Source organism: Peromyscus californicus, unplaced genomic scaffold, assembly GCF_007827085.1.
Source record: "Peromyscus californicus insignis strain IS unplaced genomic scaffold, ASM782708v3 Scaffold_19__1_contigs__length_69161282, whole genome shotgun sequence".
Taxonomy (NCBI): Eukaryota; Metazoa; Chordata; class Mammalia; order Rodentia; family Cricetidae; genus Peromyscus; species Peromyscus californicus.
In genome coordinates this window covers 40289223-40312180 of record NW_026294491.1, presented here as the reverse complement: position 1 = coordinate 40312180, position 22958 = coordinate 40289223, and the positions used below count along the sequence as shown (strand labels likewise).

General features: G+C 45.1%; 1 protein-coding gene across 21 annotated transcripts in view; it reads left to right on the top strand.

Moving 5' to 3' along the window:
* The window catches only part of Dst (dystonin), a 437229-nt gene extending 414566 nt beyond the window's left edge, over positions 1–22663 (top strand). For 10 of the 21 annotated variants that reach the window (XM_052745195.1, XM_052745197.1, XM_052745200.1 and 7 more), the window contains 16 exons: positions 303–497; positions 976–1104; positions 2588–2731; positions 3643–3831; positions 5242–5371; positions 6694–6857; positions 7829–7991; positions 8565–8719; positions 9078–9152; positions 10327–10344; positions 13299–13416; positions 15451–15522; positions 16473–16675; positions 17118–17228; positions 20514–20637; positions 21380–22663. In XM_052745195.1, coding sequence (XP_052601155.1) covers positions 303–497; positions 976–1104; positions 2588–2731; positions 3643–3831; positions 5242–5371; positions 6694–6857; positions 7829–7991; positions 8565–8719; positions 9078–9152; positions 10327–10344; positions 13299–13416; positions 15451–15522; positions 16473–16675; positions 17118–17228; positions 20514–20637; positions 21380–21642 — 2253 coding nt within the window. In that variant the 3' untranslated portion in view covers positions 21643–22663. The remainder of the gene's footprint in view (positions 1–302; positions 498–975; positions 1105–2587; positions 2732–3642; positions 3832–5241; positions 5372–6693; positions 6858–7828; positions 7992–8564; positions 8720–9077; positions 9153–10326; positions 10345–13298; positions 13417–15450; positions 15523–16472; positions 16676–17117; positions 17229–20513; positions 20638–21379) is intronic. The other 11 variants (XM_052745202.1, XM_052745198.1, XM_052745209.1 and 8 more) reach the window with 2 other exon arrangements.
* The last annotated feature ends 295 nt before the right edge of the window (positions 22664–22958 follow it).

The following is a 22958-nucleotide window of genomic DNA, read 5'->3' as shown; positions in this document are numbered from 1 at the left end:
TGAGAAGGCAGATCACCATTATTTACATCTGATATATGCCATTTAAAAAAATCCTGTTCCCTCATGAGAACGTTACTGGATATAAAAACGTCTATCTGAGACAGTGTTAAGTCCTCAAAGAGGAGCCATGAGTTACTTCTTACCTTGTGAAGACTCGGCCAAAAATGTGCTCATATACGTCTGTAGGCCGTAGACCTGTATATGTGGTGTTTTGTATACATATGTGTCTTACAACAGTGCATTGCCATTTGGGTTCTGTAATTAAAAGTGAACTTTGGTCAAAGTTAATGTGGTTTCCTTAGGTCTTCCAAAAAGAGTTGGGGAAGAGGACCAGCAGCGTGCAGGCACTGAAGCGCTCAGCCAGAGAGCTCATAGAAGGCAGCCGGGATGACTCCTCCTGGGTCAAGGTCCAGATGCAGGAATTAAGCACCCGCTGGGAGACTGTGTGTGCACTTTCTATATCAAAGCAGACGCGGTTAGAAGCAGCCCTGCGTCAGGTAAAGTCCACATAAACGATAGCTAGGTGTAGTCAGTGAAGTCCCGGGGCCTCAGCAAGAACAGCTCTGGTAGACCAGGGGTCCCATCCTCATCTTCTTCCTGATTGGTCATCAAGGAAGTCTGGACCCTTCTTCCTGCTTCCTACTTTAAAAACTTAAAGTACTTAGCAGGGGTATCTGCTAATCTCTGCTTAGTCCTGTTTGAGTGATGTCTCAGCTTGGAAGCCTGACTAGCTGCCACTCAACTAATGCTAAGCTTCAAGAATGGTGAGCTAGTCTTCCTGTAGGCCTTCTTGGTGTATCACATATCTCTTGATATTTGTAAAATACAGTGACATATATCACTATTTTCTTAACGGGAATAATGTGCATAATTAAGACTTTTGTCATGGGGGGGCATGTTTACAGTTCTGTAAATGTTACTAACAGGTATATTGGATATCTTGCTTTGTGTGTGTGTGTATGTATTAACTGTTAGGCAGAGGAATTTCACTCTGTGGTCCATGCCCTCCTCGAGTGGCTGGCGGAAGCAGAGCAAACGCTGCGTTTCCACGGTGCTCTCCCGGATGATGAGGATGCTCTCCGGACTCTCATTGATCAGCATAAAGTGAGTAACTTCCAGTTGGTGAGTAAAACACCATGAGAAAATGAAGGAGATAAAGAGAAGAAGCCCACGACTGCACATAGGAAGTGCAAGAATTTGTTCCTTCCTGAGAAGAAATTGACCATCTGGTACATTTGAGAATGTGTCCCTATCCTCCCTGCTTACACCTGTCCATAGACCCACACACCTAGGTAGGTAGCTGTCTTTTTCGATTCCCTTTTGAAAGAAAGGGGTCGTTGTAGAATTAGGCACTCCGTTTTCTCTCTCTAGGCTGCACGTTGATTCTTCCAGAGGATCATTTGGATTCTGACCAGAGTTAGTCCATTTTGTCACCACTTCTATGTGTATTTCAAGAATGAAGCTTCCTTAATGAACAGCTTGGCATTTCCAAAGCATCCCACTAGAATTGTACATTAATAATTTTGGCGTTTATATTGCAAAATAAGCAACTCACGTAAAGCCTTAGAATATTATTCTTAAGCATCTCCCACTTTGGGGGTTTAATTTATTTTATTTATTGACTTGATTTACATCTCGTGTGTTGCATGGACCACCCTGTGCTTACGGAGGTCAGAGGACAGTTCGAAAGAGTTTGTTCTTAACTTCTGTCGTGTGGAGTCTGGGGCTTGAACTCAGGGCTTCAGGCTTCAGCACCCACTCCACTCACTGAGCAGTCTCTCTGGGCCCACTCCTCATTTTTAATCAAGAGCCTTAGAAAAATTCTTATAAGAACTCACCTGTCATTTACATTACAAATGTAAAGCATTGATTTCATAGTGTTAAACAACTCACCAGGCAGAACTGTGGCCATCGAGTTATCAAGCCCAGCTAAGCTGGTTTCTGCAGCTGTGCTTGGAACTTTGGCCGAACCCCCCCCCCCCCCCCCCCCCCCCCCCCCCCCCCCGAGAGTGGTCCACATACCAGATGTGTTCTAACCTTTGACTGTCAGGGACAGTCAGTCAGGAATCTGCAGTGCTCACACCCTGTGCAGTGTTGATGTCCACACTTCCGATTAACGTGCAAGATTTTCTTCAGCACCACCTAATAACCTTGCCTTTCGAGGTCATGTTGGACGTGCATCCTTCTAGCACAGCATGTATCACATCATCCGATTCTTACTGTAATGACTGCCCTTCCTCAGGGAGGGGTTAGCTGACTACAGCACGGAAACATTGCCTTGCTGTTGAGAATGGTGCAGGCCTGCGTGGCATTACCTGGAGGGGTGCAATGCATTGTACACTGTTTCCATGCGAGGCCAGACTGTAAGAGTAGGAAAAAGGTGGCAAGCTGATGGTGAACTTTAGATTCAGCTCAGTATTTAGAAATCTAGTTTATATCACTGTGGGCTGACAGCCAGGCAGCATCAAATCCCACACCCAGACTGAAACTCTTACTTACGTTTGTAACCCTGACAGTATATGAATGTCACCAAAACCTTGTGCCCAGCAAGTACCAGCCGCTAACGGAAGTGTCTGTTCTGCTACAGGAGTTCATGAAGAAACTGGACGAGAAAAGAACCGAACTGAATAAGGCCACTGATATGGGTGACGCTCTTCTGGCCATCTGCCACCCTGACTCCATTACCACCATTAAGCACTGGATAACAATCATCCAGGCCAGGTTTGAAGAGGTCAGTGTGTCTCCCGTCGTCTCTGGTAGCAGTGGCTGTGAGTTAGGGCAGGGATGTGGGAAGCTTGCGCAGTGGAGGTGCACCACAGCTGTGGGAAGAGAGGCCTTCACAGGAAAGTGCCCTGTAGCCTGCCCTCTGCACACCAGCCCCTGAAGGTGCCTTCGGTGACAAAAGCTCCAGCGTCCGCAGCTGGGCCCTGCAACCCTAAAAGGCAGGTGTTTGGGTCACTGGAGGCTTTTGTCCCACCTGTTCATTGTGTCTGCTGAGAGATGCCACACTACTGAGGAGTGTTTGGGGCCGTGTGTGCTTGTGGAGTGAGTGAACTGGAGAACACAGCGGGGTAGAATTCCTGTTTAAGATCTTAGCACTTTAGCCGGGCGGTGGTGGCGCACGCCTTTAATCCCAGCACTCGGGAGGCAGAGCCAGGCGGATCTCTGTGAGTTCGAGGCCAGCCTGGACTACCAAGTGAGTCCCAGGAAAGGCGCAAAGCTACACAGAGAAACCCTGTCTCGGAAAAACCAAAAAAAAATTAAAAATAAATAAATAAATAAAAGATCTTAGCACTTTAGATTCTACTGTTTCTGAATGCTGCTTGGAATGAGCACCTTTGGTCCTTTAGAGAAAGAATACTTAAACTTGACAAAGCGCCCAGAAGAAACAGGAGTAACCCCAGATGCTGTCTACATCATTAGCGTCCTGGTAGTGACAAACACCCTTAAAAGGAGTCCTGGTGCTTCCTCAAGCTAGACCTTGGTGCCACTTGCCGGGTCTAGAGTGGAAGAAAACTTCATAGGTCTAGCCCAGCGTGATCCTAATTCACATTTAAAATTGGCATAGCTTATGTGTTTATGTTAATGAACCTGTCTCCCCGAGTTGGAAGAACTTCAGTGAACCATGTGCTTCTGCAACAGGTGCTAGCCTGGGCGAAGCAGCATCAGCAGAGGTTGGCAGGGGCCCTGGCCGGGCTCATTGCTAAGCAGGAATTGTTGGAAACTTTGCTGGCGTGGTTGCAGTGGGCCGAAACTACCCTCAGTGAGAAAGATAAGGAAGTCCTCCCACAGGAAATTGAAGAAGTGAAAACCCTCATTGCAGAACACCAGGTAAAGAAACCTGATCTTTACCCCATGGCCATCCCCTCAGATGTCTTCCAGTACGCTGCTGCTCCCGTGTATCTCCCAGCCCCAGGCTAGTGGGTTTCTTATTCCTTAACTGCCCTGCAGCACGTCTCTTCCGGGACCTCTGAACCTCTCCTTTGCTCTTGTGAAGTACTCCTCTGCCTCTTATGGCTCCTGAGCTACCACTGAACTGTCAGTTCAGCCCTCTTCTCCATTTTATCCTCAGCTCTGGTATTTTAACTCCGCTCCCTCTTTGGGCATCCTCGTCCATCCCTGTGACTCGGCCTGATAACTGCTTTATTGTTATATATTTGCATTTCCTGTTTCCTCCGATGACCAGTCACGAATATGCCAGATGCAGCCTACGTAAAAGGGCATGCATTTTCTTCCTCAGAGTCACTATTTACCCCATGTACCTGACTCATTTTAAACTCTGAAGTGCTGGTGTTTTATGAGCTCTGATTCATAGTTTGTTTAATTATTGGAGCTGGAGAGATGGCTCAGAGGTGAAGAGCACTCGGAGAGGGCCTAACGTCAGTTCCCAGAACAACACAGGGCAGCAAACAACCACCTATAAATTCAGTTTCAGAAACTCCAATGCCCTCTCTGGCCGCTGCAGACATGACACACAGGTGCTGTGCATATGGACAAGCAGCAACACACACGTCCACGTAACTAAAAATAAAATTTAAAAGTGTTACGTGGTCCAGAAATATCTCAGTGAATGTTCCCTGTGGTCGGAGGCATCACAGTGGCTCCAGTCTTCCAGCATGATAACTGTTTCAAAAACGTGTTGCCTCCGTCTTTACCTGTCTACCTCACCTTTCCCCCATCACTTTCCCCAGCAGCCTCTGCCTGTCCTCAGCCTTTGCCACATACCCCACATGTAGGGACCAGTCAGTAATAACAAGCCAGGGAGACACAATGAGGAACGGCAGGAGAGTGTAGTGAGCCTTTTCAATGTGACTCCAGTCAGCGTTAACTTCATTACCTCAGCCCCTTTGAAGTCCCTTCTGCCACGGTGTGCAAAGTCATTCCAGTGTTGAAGCTGTGTGGGTGGAATGTTCCGCATCAGGAAGGTGCTCACGAAAATCCCTGGTGGAGGAGCTTGGAAGTTCAAACCGAGTTGGTGCAGATAGTTGTGACCGCTTGCATACGTTGTTTTCAAACTGAAAAGTGGCAGTTTTGTTTTTCATTGGAGTTTGCTTTTTTTTTATTTGGTCAGGTGGACCGTTTTTGCATCCTTTGGAAATCAGTTAAAGCACACACTATTTTAGGCGTTTATGGTGATGAGCCTTTAAAAATGGCAGCATAGTCCTGTCATCCTGTATTCTTTGCTAATAATGCTGATATGATCTATGCCTTGATTTAATTGATGTCATTTTTTCCTTTCAGACCTTCATGGAAGAAATGACCAGAAAACAGCCCGACGTCGACAAAGTTACCAAGACCTACAAGAGGAGAGCAGCTGACCCTTCTGCTCTGCAATCTCACATCCCAGTCTTGGACAAGGGACGGGCCGGAAGTAAGCGGGGCAATCCCTTAGAGATGGCTGGACAAGCCAGTTCCTTTTCCTTTTGATTATCCTTTGAAATCCGAGAGAAAGTAGTGACTCCACAGGAGTCACTTAACCTTAAAAGGGTTTCGTAACGAAAATGTGGGCTTTAAGTATTTAGCTAATTTTTTAAGTGAAATAAAAGGTGTACTCTGGTGTCTCTCCTTAACTTTGTTTAAAATATACCTTGCAGACTTGAGAAGAAATTGGGGAAAGTTATAAGAATGTAAATCATTAGCTCACTTTCCTCCTGTTGTATAAATAGCATTAAAGCTGAGCAGTCTAAACTGACCATGATCTGGGTAAAGAATGGAATCCAACCATTCCTTCTCCTGTGGCTGCCGACTAACAGCCAGTCCTAGCCCACAAAATGGCCTTCAGAATGCTAGCAATTAGCTCCGAGAATGTTACAAAGCACAGTCTACATTGTACACTTTGTGTCTTTTTGAATGGTGTCTTAGTTTTTAAGTGGGAGCCGAGCTGGAGACCAGGTGACTGTAGCTGGAATACTTGAGGCTCCTTTCTGTCCCCACCACCGACCAGCTAGGAGGCTTAATATTGAATGATTTACCTCATGTTCAATTGGATTTCCTCATCTGCAAAATAGGGACGCTCTGTAACCTCTTTGGACCGAGTGAGCTGATGCGTGTGGAGCAGCTGCAGACTTTCAAGCATGTAGTTACCCTCATGTATTTGAGACTGGATGCAATACCATCTTAGGCCAATAATTTTTCTAGGCCCTATTTTGCCATTTAGTTAGATGGGGGAAATGCGGTTGTGAGCATTGCCGTGGAGACTTAAAAACAGCCAGAAAGGAGAAAGTTGACTCAGTAAGCGTGGGTGTGTTCATAGGAGAAGAACCACACACACTCAGTGGAGAATGGGCCTGGGAGAAGCGGGGGGACCCAAACATCTTCTTGGCGTCTCATTTGTGAAGCATCCGACTCTGGTTCCGGGGACGGCCACTTCTCAGCCTTGTTCTCTAGGAAGAGCGGGTGCCTTTTCTGACACCTACCCTAGCATGCATCTCACTGTGCCACCTCATCATTGAAATGACATGAATTTAAGTGGGACAGTGTTTTAAACATTAGATTTACCGAATTTTCAGTATCTGAGGGACCCCATCAAGACACATTTCTACATTGCGTAAGATCGGAATGTGAACCTTAGTGGGTAAGAATAACTAGGTTGGGATTTTCTGTGCAGTACACGGTAGTTAAAGTCCATCTCGGCTGGGAGCCTGTCAGCACACTGGACACTGAGCCATCCTGACTGGAGTCGTGTTTTCACAGGGAAACGCTTCCCAGCCTCAGGCTTGTATCCATCTGGACCGCAGACACAGATCGAAACGAAGAATCCCAGGGTTAACCTGCTGGTGGGCAAATGGCAGCAGGTGTGGCTCCTGGCTCTGGAGAGGAGGAGGAAGCTCAACGACGCCTTGGACCGGCTGGAGGAGGTCGGGAGACGTGCGCCTTCATCTCCATGCTTGATCATTTTGTGTAGATGGATGCCTCGTCTGCATGTACATCTGTCTGCACATCAGAAGAGGTCATCTGATCCCATGAGAGTACAGTTAGAGATGATGATGAGCCACCCTGTAGGTTCTGGGAATTGAGCTCAGGACCTCTGAAAAAGCAACCAGTGCTCTTAACCGCTGAGCCATCTCTCCAGCCCCAAGAAGGGCTTTCTAATGTGGTAATATGCACCCTGTGGTGGAAGGTTTTTATTTTTGATGTTGTGAAAGGACAGGAGGACAGCCAAGGCCTGCACCTTCACTGGCACTCTGGGCACACACACTTCTGTGACTGGTGGCATGAGCAGTTTTCAATGTAGAGATTTTGTTTGCAACGAAAAATCATTGATGTAGATTATAAACGCGATAAAAAGCCGTTTGTAAGATCATGGCTTTCTTTGAAATGGGAGAGAGATGTATCACCTGGAGAGAGATCATCATCAGCTTTTTTCTTTTTTTTTTCTTTTTTTTTTTTTTTTTGGTTTTTCGAGACAGGGTTTCTCTGTGTAGCTTTGCGCCTTTCCTGGGACTCACTTGATAGCCCAGGCTGGCCTCGAACTCACAGAGATCCGCCTGTCTCTGCCTCCCGAGTGCTGGGATTAAAGGCGTGCGCCACCACCGCCCGGCATCATCAGCTTTTTTCACTCATAGAAAATAGAATTTGATGCTCACATCCGTGCACACATAGGCAGCACTGAGCGGATTGAGTGGATATTATAAAAAAAAGAAAGAAAGAAATGAAGTTGGGAGGGGGCGTGTTAGGGGGCCTGTGAGAGTTGAAAGGGAGAATGTGGAGTTGATACTATGGTATTTCATTGTGTACACGTATAAAATTATAATAAAGGGTACAGACAAAAGTTCTAAGGTAGCTTGAGCACAGCACTGACTCAGCACAAAACGTTTGCTCTTTTTAGCTGAGGGAATTTGCTAACTTCGATTTTGATATCTGGCGTAAAAAATACATGAGGTGGATGAATCATAAGAAATCTCGAGTGATGGACTTCTTCAGGAGAATCGATAAGGACCAGGATGGAAAGATCACGCGGCAGGAATTTATTGATGGAATCCTTTCCTCAAGTAAGTCCCAAGACAGATGACCGCAGCTAGAGGAATTTGTGCAGAAAAGAAGCACAGTTGAAGATTGTGGGCCTAATGAACGCCTGTCGCTAAGAAAGCCTTGCCTTCTGGAGTGGCGAGGAGGTCACTGTTCTGTATGGCCACAGGAATGTCCCTCCATTCTCAAGCTGTGTTATTAGTATAAGTAAATTAACAATATTTGATTCTAAACAGTTTTTGTGTGTTACCTGGCATATAGTAGCAGATCAACAAATACTGAATTCTTTATCATCTTAGCTCGTAATTCTGATGTTTACATTCATTGAACACGAGCGCCCTGTTAGCTTGTTTGGCAGTTGTACAGAAGCAGCAAGTGCCGCTAACCACTGCGTCCCTGCAGCCCTCATCCTTCTTCTCGAAGATGAATTTGTATTGTATATTGTTGATTTATTATACTGCAAATGGGGCAGCTTTTTTTTTTTTTAACTGTCCCATCACCCCGAGGAGGCCCATTAAGAATAAAAACACGCAGTCAAATAGGTCTTCAGGTGTAATTAACAAACTCCCTTACCAGCGTGGTTGGGTCCATTTCAGAGTTCCCTACTAGTCGCCTGGAGATGAGTGCGGTGGCAGACATCTTCGACAGAGATGGTGACGGATACATCGACTACTATGAGTTTGTGGCAGCTCTGCATCCAAACAAAGACGCGTACAAACCCGTCACAGACGCCGACAAAATCGAAGATGAGGTACTCCTCCCCGTCTGCCCTCTGTGGGAGTGGTCCTCGGGTGGGCTGCAGGGGGTCTGTGGGAGCGGTCCTCGGGTGGGCTGCAGGGGGTCTGTGGGAGCGGTCCTCGGGTGGGCTGCAGGGGGTCTGTGGGAGCGGTCCTCGGGTGGGCTGCAGGGGGTCTGTGGGAGCGGTCCTCGGGTGGGCTGCAGGGGGTCTGTGGGAGCGGTCCTCGGGTGGGCTGCAGGGGGTCTGTGGGAGCGGTCCTCGGGTGGGCTGCAGGGGGTCAGTGTGACCCGTACAACCAGTTCAGCCGTTCTGAGGGTCTCACTATGACATGCTCAGATTAAAGTGACTGTTTCACCTTTGCTTTGGACAGGTCACGAGGCAAGTAGCTAAGTGTAAATGTGCAAAGCGATTCCAAGTTGAACAAATCGGCGACAACAAATACAGGGTGAGTGTGCCAGGCGACTGCACGCGAGAGTAGACGCTGAGGTGTGCATCCGTCAGACCGACATTGTTTTCACATCATCTCAGAATGTCACGGTGTATGAAACTCCACGGTTTTTCTCATCGTCAATGATACTAAGTTTCAAATTTATAGACTGTGTGTGTTGTGTAGATAGCTTGCACTTGAATAGCAGGCTATACTTGTAACATCTATGACATGCACATGACCTTTAGTCTTTTTTTACATTTGTTTATCTGTGTGTGTGTGTGTGTGTGTGTGTGTGTGTGTGTGCACATGCCACACCATGCATAGAGGTCAGAGGACATCTTGTAGGAGTCCGCTCCCCTCCGCTGTATGCATTCTAGGGACTGACTCGGGTCCTCAGGCTCCATGGCAGAGCCCTTACCATCTGAGTTACCTCACCCACACACCCATCACTTTTAAGGAGAAAAATGACTAAAAGTAAATACTCAAGTCATATATATTCAGGCTGTTCCACATTACTTCTTATTTTATGATGATTAGAGTAAGCGTCAAGCTTCTAAATAATAGTGACTCCAAAATCATGAAATTAACATTTTTCTTTTTGTCTAGAAATTAAAAATACAGACATGTTTTATAAATACGAAAAAGATGCATTTTTCCATTTATGTAGCTTTTTTTGTTTTTGCTTCTATTAAAAATCTAAATGAACTTGGATCACGTTCAAAACAGAACCATGTGATTTTATCATTCTGTCTTTGAAACATCTTTTAATTAGCAGCTAGGAGAAGACATGCTGAGTTTCCCATACACAGCAGGGTACTCACAAACGCAGTGTACTTTCGTTTTAAAAAGATGTTCATCTACCTGTTGAAATTTATAACTTCAATTCAAAATCCTAAGATTTTTCCAGTAAATTTGCAAAAAAAAAAAGTTTGGTTTGAAATCAGAACAAATGGGTACCTGCACATCTCTAAACTTGATACTGTATCCAGAAGTCCAGGGTGTGTGTGTCTGTATGTGTGAACTGAAGGTGAGAGATGGTGTGAGAGAGAAACTGTGTGAGTGTGTGTGTGTGTGTGTGTGTGTGTGTGTGTGTGTGTGTGTGTGGTGGTGTGTGTGTGTTCGAGCCATATAGAAAGTTTCCTGTTGAACTAATTTTGTCTTTCTTCCATTTTTCATTTTTTTTTATCAGTTCTTCCTGGGAAATCAGGTATAAACCAGTGGAATCTCGAGTTCCCAATGAGTTTTTGAATCTCTAATTCATAGTCATTCAAGCTTGCCATGGCTGGTCCTTCCATGCTGTCTTGCTAGCTACTACAATGTTGGTTGGTGTGCTGTATCTGTCAGCGCAGTCTTGGCCCGGGACTCCTGTATTGCTCTGTGTCTCGAATGAAGAGATTACTCTTAAGCAGACCAGATAATGACCTGCAGCTGATTAGCTGCCTCCAGTGTTGCACACACAATGTCCAAGGCCCATTTCTCCTTAACACCATTAACAAAGGACTACGCAAGTGATCACTGGAACAGAAACTTGATTCTCCATGCATCGCTGTGTCTGATTGTTCAGGTCATACAGCCTACAGCAGCATCAAGCAGTGACCCTGGGAAGACAAAGTACCAAGAGGTCTTCACGGGGCTTAGCCACGAGTGATGATGCGTGCTCCCCGCAGCCAGCTTGTTCCGAGTTACTAGTTTCCGGTGCATGCCAGGCCATGTCTTGTGCTGCCATAGCCAAATGTTTACGTTGACATCTCAGTTAACGTGGACTGCTTAGTGGTGCTGTAGCATGATTGGGATTTTAAAACTACGCACAGGAGAAATTACATTTTAATGGACGCATGATGAAGATGTTTTTGACTTCACTCTTCTGTCAGGGACGTACTATGTTAGGTAGTGACCACTGCCCCATCGGACGTCACATGACGTCTTTTCCCCCCTTTTATTGAGAATAGATTCTTTTCTCATACAGTATATCCTGATTACAGTTTCCCCTCCCAGTTCCTCTCCACCTCCCCTCCAGATCCACTCCCTTTCTGTCTCTCACCATAAAAATACTAAACTGAAAGCTACAGTATATACACAGAGGACCTGGTAAGGCCCAGGTTGGCCCTGTGCTTACTGCTTCCTTCTCTGCCCACACTAGATCTTAAGTTGCAAATTTCAATCAAAAGTTTAGAGTAAGCCAGGCAGCGGTGGTGCACACCTTTAATCCCAGCACTCAGGAGGCAGAGCCAGGCGGAGTTCAAGGCCAGCCTGGTCTGCAGAGCGAGATCCAGGAGGGGCACCAAAACTACACAGAGAAACCCTGTCTCGAAAAACCAAAAAAAAAGTGTAGAGTAAAATGACACCATTACTTTGAATAGATTTTTCCCTAGAAATACTTTAATTGTTATATACTAGTTTTAAATATATATGTGTAATATGCATATTTTTATATATAGAGAGAGTACAGTGTGATAATTTAATACATATGCACAGTGCAAGGATAAAGTCAGAGTAACATACCTATTTGTTATAACAGATAAACTGTTACTTTTTCATGCTTGGTATTTTCTGAGTCAACAAGTAGGGTAGTATCTTTTATTTTTGGAGAAAATAAGAGAAATTCTTACCTTCAAAAATTTTATGTGCTGAAAAATACAAAGCAATGTGGGTCTGTTTTTCTTGCCTCATGGTTTAGCCTTGAGAAAACTAGAGGAATCTAGAGACACTGTTAGTTGGCTGGAGAATACCTTGTTAAAGTAACATCCAAAGTCACCATATTTAATAGAACCAAAATACCATTTGATGAAGCATTTTCAGTTGTTTCCTTGAGTCTAATTTTGAACCTGGTCTTGAACAAGGTTCGCCCAAGCCCGTTATCTGGTTCCTTAAGAGTAATTGCCTTCACCCCCTCTTTTCCCTTGCTTACCAATCGCAGCTTCAGTTTTTGTCTCTAACGATACAAAGGCAGGTTTTAATGTTTAAATTCACATTTCAGAGGCAGTTCACCCACAGGAATGTTTAAGTTTCAGTGTTTAAAAATCAAATTTAGCAAGAGCTCTGACTAGAGATGTGATTGTGAAACACTGAGTTCCTGCTGGTGCGCTTCTGTGCCCATCTGAGCTTCGGTTTCTGAATGGAGTCTGGCTGACTCTTTGTTAGGGTTCTCACCCTAAAATCCAGTGTTAAAGATCATAGAGAAGTAGCAGGGTGTTTCTATGTACCGTAATAGGTGCAGGGAACAGTCCCAGGCATCTGTTGGCATCTAACGAACTGCCAGTTCCTTCTCTGTGTCGCTCACTGAGTTGTTAAGCTCGGGATTCAGTGTGGTGGTTTTCACAGGTGGATGTGAGCCTCTTAGAAATGATTTCCAGGTACAGAATTATTTCTTAGTTTCAAAACGAGTAAGCCTATGACCAGAACTACCTGTGGCCTCGTGTTTGTTCAAGACTTGCAGACTCCGCGCACATCCACGATGGGCGCGTCACTGAGGGAGCACCGCCAGTACCAACCGCTTTGAAGAAAGCCCTTGTAGGTTTGAGAGCTGTGTCTTAGTAATTCTCCAGTACCTGTCTTAAGGCTGCAGTCATGCATACAGTGGCATGTTAATCCAACCTCTAGCCAATTGGTTTACCAGACCATTAGGGATCCAGAAAGTTTAGTATGGAACGTTTATTAATTGTAAGTCCTAGGGAAAACGAAGGAGCTTAAGGTTTTCTCACAGGTCTCACAGGAAAGTCGTTTTATCTTCAGAGGTAGTTTTTCCAAATCAGTTTGGTCAAGTCCTTACACCTTATTTTGTGTAAGTCCTGGGCAAGTGGACCTGTGCTTATGTTCGTGGCTGCGCTTAATGTCTAGGGATCTTCTCAGTTCCTGCCTTGCGAGTGTTTTTCCTGTTATAAGAAAGAAAAATAATTTGTAACTTTAGAACAAAGCTTCAACATTATACTTGATTAACCTTTGTGATCTTTTTTTTTTTTTCCAACTGCTTCCTTTGAGCTAAATCGGCATGCGGCAGTCTAATGTAGATCATTACACACCCCTTTTGAGAGCTCACTAATGAATCACTGTGAACTAAGCAAACAGTTCGGTTGGTTGCTCACGCCACCGCAGGCTGCTCATCACCCTCCCTCTCAGAGTCGGTCCTGACAATCAGAGCTCCTCTCTCTCTTCACTGCCTAGTTTGGAGACTCCCAGCAGCTGCGACTGGTCCGGATCCTGCGGAGTACGGTGATGGTTCGTGTTGGAGGTGGATGGATGGCTCTGGATGAGTTCTTAGTGAAAAATGATCCATGCAGGGGTAAGGAGACGCTTTTGTCAAGGTGTCGGCACCGTGACCGCACAGTAGTGCCGAGTGTACCCGCACTGAAGGCATGCTGGGCCCAACTAGAAACCCACAGCTGATGTTTTACATGGGCTATAAAACACGTTCTTTCTTCTTCTTCTTCTTCTTCTTTTTTTCCACTGATGGAATGAATTTGAGACAGGTAGGTAGGAAATATAGTCTAGAATTTCTGTGTATGACCCTCCTATCTACAATTTTCAAAATGAACATTTCCACTCACCAAGGCAGACTTCTGTCTGTCGTTGAAAGAAAATTCACATGATAAAGTCTGAAACTAATAGAGAGTAAAAGTTTAAAAGTCAGATTTTTATGAAATGAGGGGAGAGGAGGGAAAAGCGGTGCGTAAAAACAAAAGCAAACACTCTTTGAAGTTGAACGACAGAATGTTGAAAATGTAAATATTATATTGTAGCTTTCTTCACCTCTACGAGCCCAGAAGTTTTAACTCAGCTTCTAATATTCCTATTTTCTCTTTTTAAGATTGCACTATTATTTTTTACTATATGTGTGTGTGTGTGTGTGTGTGTGCAGTGTATATGTATGTGCCAGAGTCCACAGATCCTCCAGAGCTGGAGTTACAGGTGGTTGTGAACTACCCATGGCTACTGAAACCAAACCCAGGCCCTTGGCAAGAGCAGTAAGTGCTCTTAACCACTGAGCCCTCTCACCAGCCCTAATATTCCTATTTTCATGTCCTACAGTTACTTGATTCCTAGTTGATCATATGGATATTTGATTACAGTTTCTAATCAGGTGCCATCTACTCAGTAAGCATTTGTTATTTACTGGTTTAAACAAGAAAACAATAGGGTTGATGATTTGTCTTAATCTGTGCGCTTATTATAGTCCTCTAAAAACATCTGTTCCAGTTTTGCCTGTTAAGCTACCAGTGGAAGACCAAGCAGGAAGTCTTTCTTTCAATGCTGGCGTCTGGAAACAGATGTATCAGTGTCAACAGGCATGTCCAACAAGGCCAACATGAACTGTTGTGCGGCCACACAGCAGCCCTGCTCTTTGGTAGCTAAAGATGCAGCTTACAGAGGAGTACAGCCAGGCATAAGCTCTCCTGTTCCATCAATTATGCTTGCTTAACACTGAGGACAGGTTCTGAGCAACATGTTGTCAGGCATCTTCATTGTGGTACAGACATGAAGTGTACTTAATACAAACCTAACCGGTGTAATGTCCTACACACCAAGGGTATCTGGGGTGTGTGTGTGTGTGTGTGTGTGTGTGTGTGTGTGTGTGTGTGTGTGTGTTTGGTATATTACCTGTTGCTCCAAAAGCCATGATGAAGAAAGCAAGGTGAGTCTAAATCGAGCACAGGATAAAATTATGCAGCCAAGAAATGCAGCCATTATAAGATGCATAGGGCGGGCTGCCGCTGGTCTGACACAGCGTGCTGTTCTCCCGAACCTTCATACGGGTAGAAGAAACGTGCTCTAATAGTAAACATGATATGGTAAACACGCAAACGAGTCACAGTCACTGTTAGCACTATTGGAGCGTTGTGTCCTATCTGTAACCGTGTCATGGTTTTCTCTGACTGGTATTGCAGTAGGCTTGTTCACACCAGCATCGCCACAAATACCATGCCCTTGAGGTGGCTACAACATGAGGCAGGTGGTAGGAATTTCTCAGCTCCCTTAAAGCCTGCTGTTAAACAAAATGTCTGTTTGCGGTGCACGGCTGTACTCTGAAAAGAATGCAGCCGAAGGTAAATGCCGCCGTAACTAGGAAACGACGATGCAGACGCACACCGTTCTGTGGGATCCCAGAGGACAAGCTAGCACGACCGGCCAAGCTTTGCAGCTGCCTTCTCCTGGTGGAGTCGGACCTTGTAGGGCTTCTTCTCCTGATGCAACTTCTGTCCTAAATGTGTGCTAGAGGCTGGATCTGAGCACCCTTTGCATATCCAACTGCTGTACTTTGTTTTCTCTGCTAACAGTATTCTTTAATGTGATTGGTATCCTGTGTCATCTTTTCTAGTTCATCATCATGGGAGTAAAATGTTACGTTCGGAATCAAACTCTTCAATTACTACTACTCAGCCTACTATAGGTTGGCAACCCCTCTCTTTGGCTCTCCCCTCTTACTTTTCTCTTTCCTACCTTTACATTCTTGCTTCCATGATTTGTTTTACTATAATATGCTTCATTCACGTGTATGGCTTAACTTACATCCAGCGAGCTGGGGCTTCTAGTCTTAAATTCTGAAAATGCGACACACTCCGAGTATGTCGCAAGTGCAAGTGTTTATACAAGTGATCAAGCACATGCTAACACGTTGCCCATCGGGTCCCCGTGGAGCGTTCTCCATGTGCATATGTGTTTGTATGAGTGCTCCATCACTGATTGCCTCGTGGATTCCTGGGTCTGGTGTTTGTTCTGCATGTCAGTAAAACAGTTTGGGTTTTTTGTTTTGTTTTTTAAGGCCTAAAATTAAACTACTAGTCTCCTCACTTCAATGAAAATTCTGGAAGTTTTTTATGTTATCTTCATGACTAACAAGCCATCTCCGATTTTGTGTAATTGTTTAATCCCAGTGTTACATACTGGCATTCTCCGGACCTCAGCAATACATGCAAAAGACACGGCCCTGCCTCCCTGACTTGTCTACTCGGTGTGGTGTAAGGGTGACCGAGTGCGTGGGCATCAGTAGCTGGTGGATTAACAGGAGCATGAGCTTTCCATTTTCATGCCGACCTTGTTCCACACTGGTTATTCTTGCTGGTGTCTAGTGGTAGAGTAAGCACATCCCTGCCCATCTCCACGCTGCCTTGTATCCGAGAGGAATGCATTGTGAAGGAATGCATTTGACTTCTTGTTATGCTGAGTTGGAGTTGGCATGGCAAAAAGATGTCCTCGAAATTCTCAGCGTGCTCTCTGGTGTCAGGTGCCCCCACCCCCCACCCCCACCCCCGGCCCCCCTGCAAAGACTGAGTGTTTTTTCTCTTCTCTCTTTTTTTTTTTTTTTTTTTATGTGCATTTTGCTGCATGTGTGTGATCCAGCTAAAGGAAGGACCAACATGGAGCTCCGTGAAAAGTTCATCCTAGCAGAGGGTGCCAGCCAGGGCATGGCTGCCTTCCGGCCACGAGGCCGCAGATCGCGACCTTCATCCCGAGGGGCTTCACCCAACAGATCCACTTCCATGTCCAGCCATGCTGGCCAGGCAGCCTCCCCACAGGTGCCTGCTGCCGCCAGCACACCCAAGGTAGGACTCCGGGCCGGCCGGGCTCTCTCCGCTCCCAAGGCGCTCATACTGCAGCATACTGTCGGGTGCTTTACCGCTCTGGAATCTGTAGGACCAGCCACATCCATTTCTATCTCTTCTCACCATGCTTTATTATTATTATTATTATTATTATTATTATTATGCTTTGCTCAGTGTCCCATGAAGCAGTTGTCTGTACTGCAGGGTTGCCTGTCTAGGGCCTCACGTGTCATCTTTCAGATGGAATTTTCTGTTTAAAAGCCTCATTCTCTCTCTCTCTCTCTTTTTTAATTTGCTGTGTCTGACTTGTCGTCAGCTCTGTCCGTTTTTTTTTTTTTTTCTCATTGCCCGTGTAACGTGACTCCGCTGTGAACCCCTCTTGCCCGTGGGTTTGTTTTTTACCTGCTGTCCTTCACCTTTGATTTGCCATTGTTCCACGCAGATTCTCCACCCTTTAACACGCAATTACGGTAAACCGTGGTTGACAAACAGCAAACTGTCAACTCCTTGTAAAGCAGCCGAGTGCTCAGACTGTCCCGTGTCATCTGCAGAGGTATCGTCGGGCCCCAGACTCCAGTCTTAACAGCCTCCCTTGACTGATGCTGCCACCTACTAACACTGCTGACTCTTGATAATATTCCATCTTCCGGTCACCTTCTAGAAAACGGTCCTCGGGGGACATGGGATTCAGGGGTTATCAGAAAAGACCCTCAGGGGACATGGGAGTGAGGGGTTAGCGGCAGTTTGGCACGTTCACACCATCAGGCTGTGTAACAAAAGCTGTGGCTTTTGTTCCCATTCATACTTAATTCCACGTGTGTCTCTTAGAAGAATAAAACACAAAGTGTATATTCAGGCCTATGAAAGTTTTACTTGAATGCTTTTGCTGATAGATTTAATTCAAGCAAGAAGCTTAGCCCATTCCCTTAGATGAGACTGTGAAACAGTGTCTTTTGCAGCATTAGCGGGAGAATTACTTAAAGATTTTAGTAAGTGTTCACCGTGGACGGTCCCTCTGGACACCTGTGGCATTCACTTCTGCTCGTCCGTGCTGGCCAGGCATGACTCAGTTCTCAGTGCAGGCATCGGGACGAGCGTAGGAATGTAGGAAGCTGGCTGTCGTTTTCAAAAGGTATCTGTACTACATTTTAGTACTTCTCAAAATGACCTGGTGTAAGAAGAAGATATCTAGAATAGTTAAGACAACATTTGCCAAGATTAACTCACATCTCAGATCGTCCGCATTCAATTAAAAAGTCAACCATCTATTTGTTAAAGAAACTTGTGTGAATTGATCGATGAAGACACCATTTCACATACTTGATTAAAACCACAACAATGAATCCCAGCACTCGGGAGGCAGAGCCAGGCAGATCTCTGTGAGTTCGAGGCCAGCCTGGGCTACCAAGTGAGTTCCAGGAAAGGCGCAAAGCTACACAAAGAAACCCTGTCTCGAAAAAACCAAAAAAAAAAAAAAAAAAAACACAACAATGGAGGAGGGGTCCCTAAACATCTTTTCTTGGAAATAAAAAGATATTCTTGGCTCAGTGATTTGAAAGCCAGCTTAGGGCTTTCAAGCCCCTGTCTGAAAGAAACACCGTACTTTCTAGAGCCCTTAATGGTTTTCCTGACTCTGTTACTGGGCAGAGGGAAGTTCCTGTCTTCTGTCCTCAGGGTCAGTCCCTGAGTAGCCAAGTGGAAGAAGTGAGACAAACCCAGGCTCCCTTTCAACAGTCCTTGTTTCCTCCTCATTCCTGAGTCCCACTTGTCCCCTCGAAGTGGGAAACACTAGCATCATAGAGTGCATCTAGAAAGGTCTGTTAGTTGTTCGGAATCTATTATGTAAAACCTGGGAAACTCCGAACGGACCTCCAGTGACAGATCAGTGTTTTGTTTTAAATACTTGGGGCTAAGTGTCTGTGTTCACATTTTTATAAAAGTAGCAACTGCCCCAATTAAAGTAGGGGCTGGGGAAAGAAGGGACTCAGCTGCTAAAATGCTTGCCGTGCAAATAAGAGACCTGAGTTCAAATCCCCAGAACCCACCTAAAAGCATGGTACTTGGGGTTGGGGGGGGGGCAGAAACGAGCCAGGGAATCGCTAAAAAAAAAAGGGGGAAAGGCAATCGGGGAAGGTACCCAATGTCTACCTGTGGCCTCCACACACACAGACTCACATGTGTATGCTCACGCCCGTATGTAAGTCTTAAGTACATCAGTTGGATTGACACAATAGTCTACTTTATTTTAAGGGATAACCTCACAAAATTTAAAAAAAAAAAAAAAAAAGGAAGGAAAGAGCAGTGTGCCTCCGTAGAGCAGTGTGTGTGTGTGTTGAAGTCCAGACAGCCAGAGTGTAATGAAGGTGCTCCTGTCATTCACAAGACTCTCTTCTGTAACCCTGGGTGATAGCTTCACTCACAATCAGTGGTTGCTCCCTGTGGACAGTTGAGATTCTTCTTAAATGAGGAATTTCACTAGATCCACATTGTCAGATCTTGAGTGGTGAGGTGATGGAGGGGCTTAACGGTGGCTAATGTATATAAAAGCAGGTGTTTACTTATATAAAGCATGCATAAGTGATATGCTGGAGCCAGGCAGTGGTGGCGCATGCCTTTATGATCCCAGCACTCAGGAGGCAGAGGCAGGCGGATCTCTGTGAGTTAGAGACCAGCCTGGTCTACAGAGCGAGTTCCAGGACAGCCAGTGCTACACAGACAAATCCTGTATCAACAAAACAAAACAAAACAACAACAACAAAAAGGGACTATGCTGGAGCTTTTTTTAAAGGGTGTCATTCCAGCACTCGGAGTATGACAAAAAGGAGAATCAGAGTTACAGACCAGCCATAGCTACGAAATGAGTTTGAGATAACCTGCGCTACATGCCTATTTAAAACCAGAAATAAATTACCAGCACCCAGCTATGAGTATAGAACACATGGGTAGATAAAGGTTAGGAATCAAATACTAACACCAATAAATGCAATGTCACGTGATAACATCAATACCAGAAGTTGTGCATAGCTTTACTAAGAATTTTAGACTCTAATGGGAAGATTGTTTAAAAATATATAGTCCTCATTTTTATAGATTTGTTTTCTCTATGGCTCCTTGGGTACGTGCTCATTGACAAATATGAAATCCCATACTTTTTATTTTTTAACTTCAGGAAAATTGCCCCGTACATTTTCCTTAAGTGATTGTTTTAAGCAAGTATCCCAAAAGTATTGCCTATAAATTTGGTATGGTTGAGCCAGGACCACAAAGAATAAACAGCGGAAAGGAAGAAAAGGGATAGGCCGGGAAGTGAACACAGGCTGTGGAAAGTTTTAAGCTTTTTCCACGCTGTCATATCGTCAGGTATTTTTTTTTTCTCACCTCCCCATTCCATCTCTGTGTTTACATCTGCCTCCTTTTCTTAAGAACAGAGGGACATTGGTCCACGCAGGGTTTGCAGCGCTCTGTTCCCCTCTCTGCACACTCACCAGCCTGGGGACAGCTAACACTGTAACACTGACAGTCCGAGACACTAACACTCCCACGGCCTAATCTGTCTTGTTTGCCTGCCCATGGCTTTGGTGTTCTGTGGGGGACTTCGGGTTCTGTGTTTTCTCTTTCATCGTGGAGCCATTTTCTTTAGAAGTTTCCTTTATGTGAGTAATAATAACAGACCGGAGGGGGAAAGCACGAGAGAGCCACACGCCCTGCTTTAGCTGAGGCGTGTCTACCTCCTCCAGAGGACGTGTCTAGATGTCCGGCCATGAGTAAAGTATGTCAGTGTGGAATATCACGAAACACAGGCAAAGTCTTACGTGTTCTCTGCACTGGTCACACACAGGGAACTCCAATCCAGGGGAGCAAGCTACGACTTCCGGGGTATCTGTCAGGGAAAGGCTTCCACTCCGGGGAGGACAGAGCCTTGATCACAGCCGTAGCTGCCCGAGTCCGAACGCAGCTCGCTGGTGAGTGCGGGCCATTTCTTTCTTTAACAGTGACCTCAGGACTAAAGTTCCCTCTCTTCCTGATTTGAAAAGAAATGTTTTGACAAGGCTGTATTCTTTTGAAATGAATCGAAGCCCTAATCCTCCAACAAAGACAGGAGATAAGTGAATCCTAGGAACAAGTGACTAAACTATCTCTTTTGGAAAGTACCAGAGAAGGTTGAAGCATAAACAGACCAGCATGGTGACCTTCACTCTGGGAACCTCCTTTGTCACTCAGGGAGCGCACGTGGAGCTGTTCTGGGCAACTGGGGAAACTGTTCCAGTTACTGGGCCTTCCATAAGTATTCCTTCAAAGAATCATGAATTTAGTGACACTTCTCACATTATTTAAGACACTTCCCCTCAGGCAAGACTTATACCTGAGAGTCTGTGGGTCCCTGTAACGCTTGGAGAGCATCACCTCCAGCAGCCGGGGTGTTCTTTGTGTCTGTCTGTAATGGAAGTGTCTTAAGTTTTAAATGGAGTAAGTCCAGACTTACCTTTGGAATGTCTATCTCGGTGTTGATATTTAATGTCTACTTAGGATGAGGCTGCCAACCCTTGTGTGATCATGAAAAGCCGCAAGACCAGAGTATTCTTATGTGACTACCGAGTGCAAGAGAAGCACGTTGAGATCAGCCGTGACGGTTCAGTTTTCTAGACTCGTGTGGAGGTGACTCAGGTAACACAGGTGACTCCTCTCTCTCTCTTCTCTCCTCAGAATCCAGGAAGACTCCCAGCCGCCCCGGAAGCAGAGCCGGAAGCAAAGCTGGCAGTAGGGCCAGCAGCCGCCGAGGCAGTGACGCGTCAGACTTTGACATTTCCGAAATCCAGTCTGTGTGCTCAGACGTGGAGACTGTCCCACAGCCGCACAGACCTGTGCCCCGAGCAGGTTCTCGGCCATCCACAGCCAAGCCTTCAAAAATCCCCACGCCCCAGAGGAAGTCACCTGCCAGCAAACTAGACAAGTCTTCAAAGAGATAGTGCAATTGGCTCCAGCAAGCCCTTCCCTGAGCATTTATTATTTAAGTGAATGATGTAAAATGCGATGTAGAGATTACTGTGAAATATTGCAGGAGGCGAGTTTTAAATTCTACAGATGGCCTTATTTGTGTATTTGTCTTTTTATTTGATCTGTATCACTTTTTGGTCAGATTTTCTGGGGGTAAAAGTCACATCATATGTGATAAGGAAGAAAGGGTTTAACATGAACTGGTGTTCCTGCACTGTCACGTGTAGACCACACACTAAAGTCGGTTACTGTCCTACAGGTAAGTCTGCATCCTCGACGACAGCCACAGCACTACACAGCTGCATTCAGGGATACCTCATGACACTCGTCTCTGTGAAAATTCCGAGCATCTGACAGACTTAGCAGGGAAATTTTTTTTTTTTTTTTTTGAGATGCTTTAACTGTAAATCAGAAGGAAAGTCAAAGGAAAAACACATCAACACCCAGTTCTTCAAGCAGTAACCAACAGAGACTCACAGGAGTTTGCTCCAAGCAGCCGCGGGTAACCAGGGTGTGCGAGCACCTCTCAGCATCCTTGATCCGTTGCTTCAAACGCAGCCAGACGTGCCCTGGGTATCAGCCGTCTACACTGTAAGAATGTGATGCCAAGTGCATTCGTATAAACGTGAGGTTTGCTTTGCTTGGGTGGACAGCAGCCCTGTATCATTGAACTCATTTTGTAACAGCAATTTCGCTTGCAAAAAAAAAAAGAAAGAAAGAAAGCTATGAAATAAAACATGTCCCTTAACTTCATTGCTATGGAATTAATTTTTTTCCCCAGGGAAAACTGGTGTATTTTTTTATGAACAGTATCCATTTGGAGTGACCAAAAGATACTTTAAAAGTGGGTTTATTTTGATTTCTCATCTGGAATAATCATGTTCTGGTATTATATCGACTTATATTTAATAAATATGCATTTTAATTTATTATGTATACTCACATACTAGAGAAAGATATTAGTATGCATTTAATAAAACATATTCACTTGAATATATGGAATACTTGATTATTTAAAGTGAGCTTTTCTGTTTGTTTTAAAGGATATACCAGTAGTGTGACAGGGAAGGTTTGGAGATGTAAAAGGAGGTTAGAATGAGTTCGAACCACCTGTTCTATAAGTATTTTAATATACTCTAATTATATGCCCACTAGTGTTAAGGATGCTTAGGCTACGGTGGTCCTGGCCTCATGGAATCATGATGAATCACTAAAAAGCATGGACAGAAGTGAGCCATCTAACAAGATGACTAATCTTATCAATAGTATTATATTTTTCTACCATCTG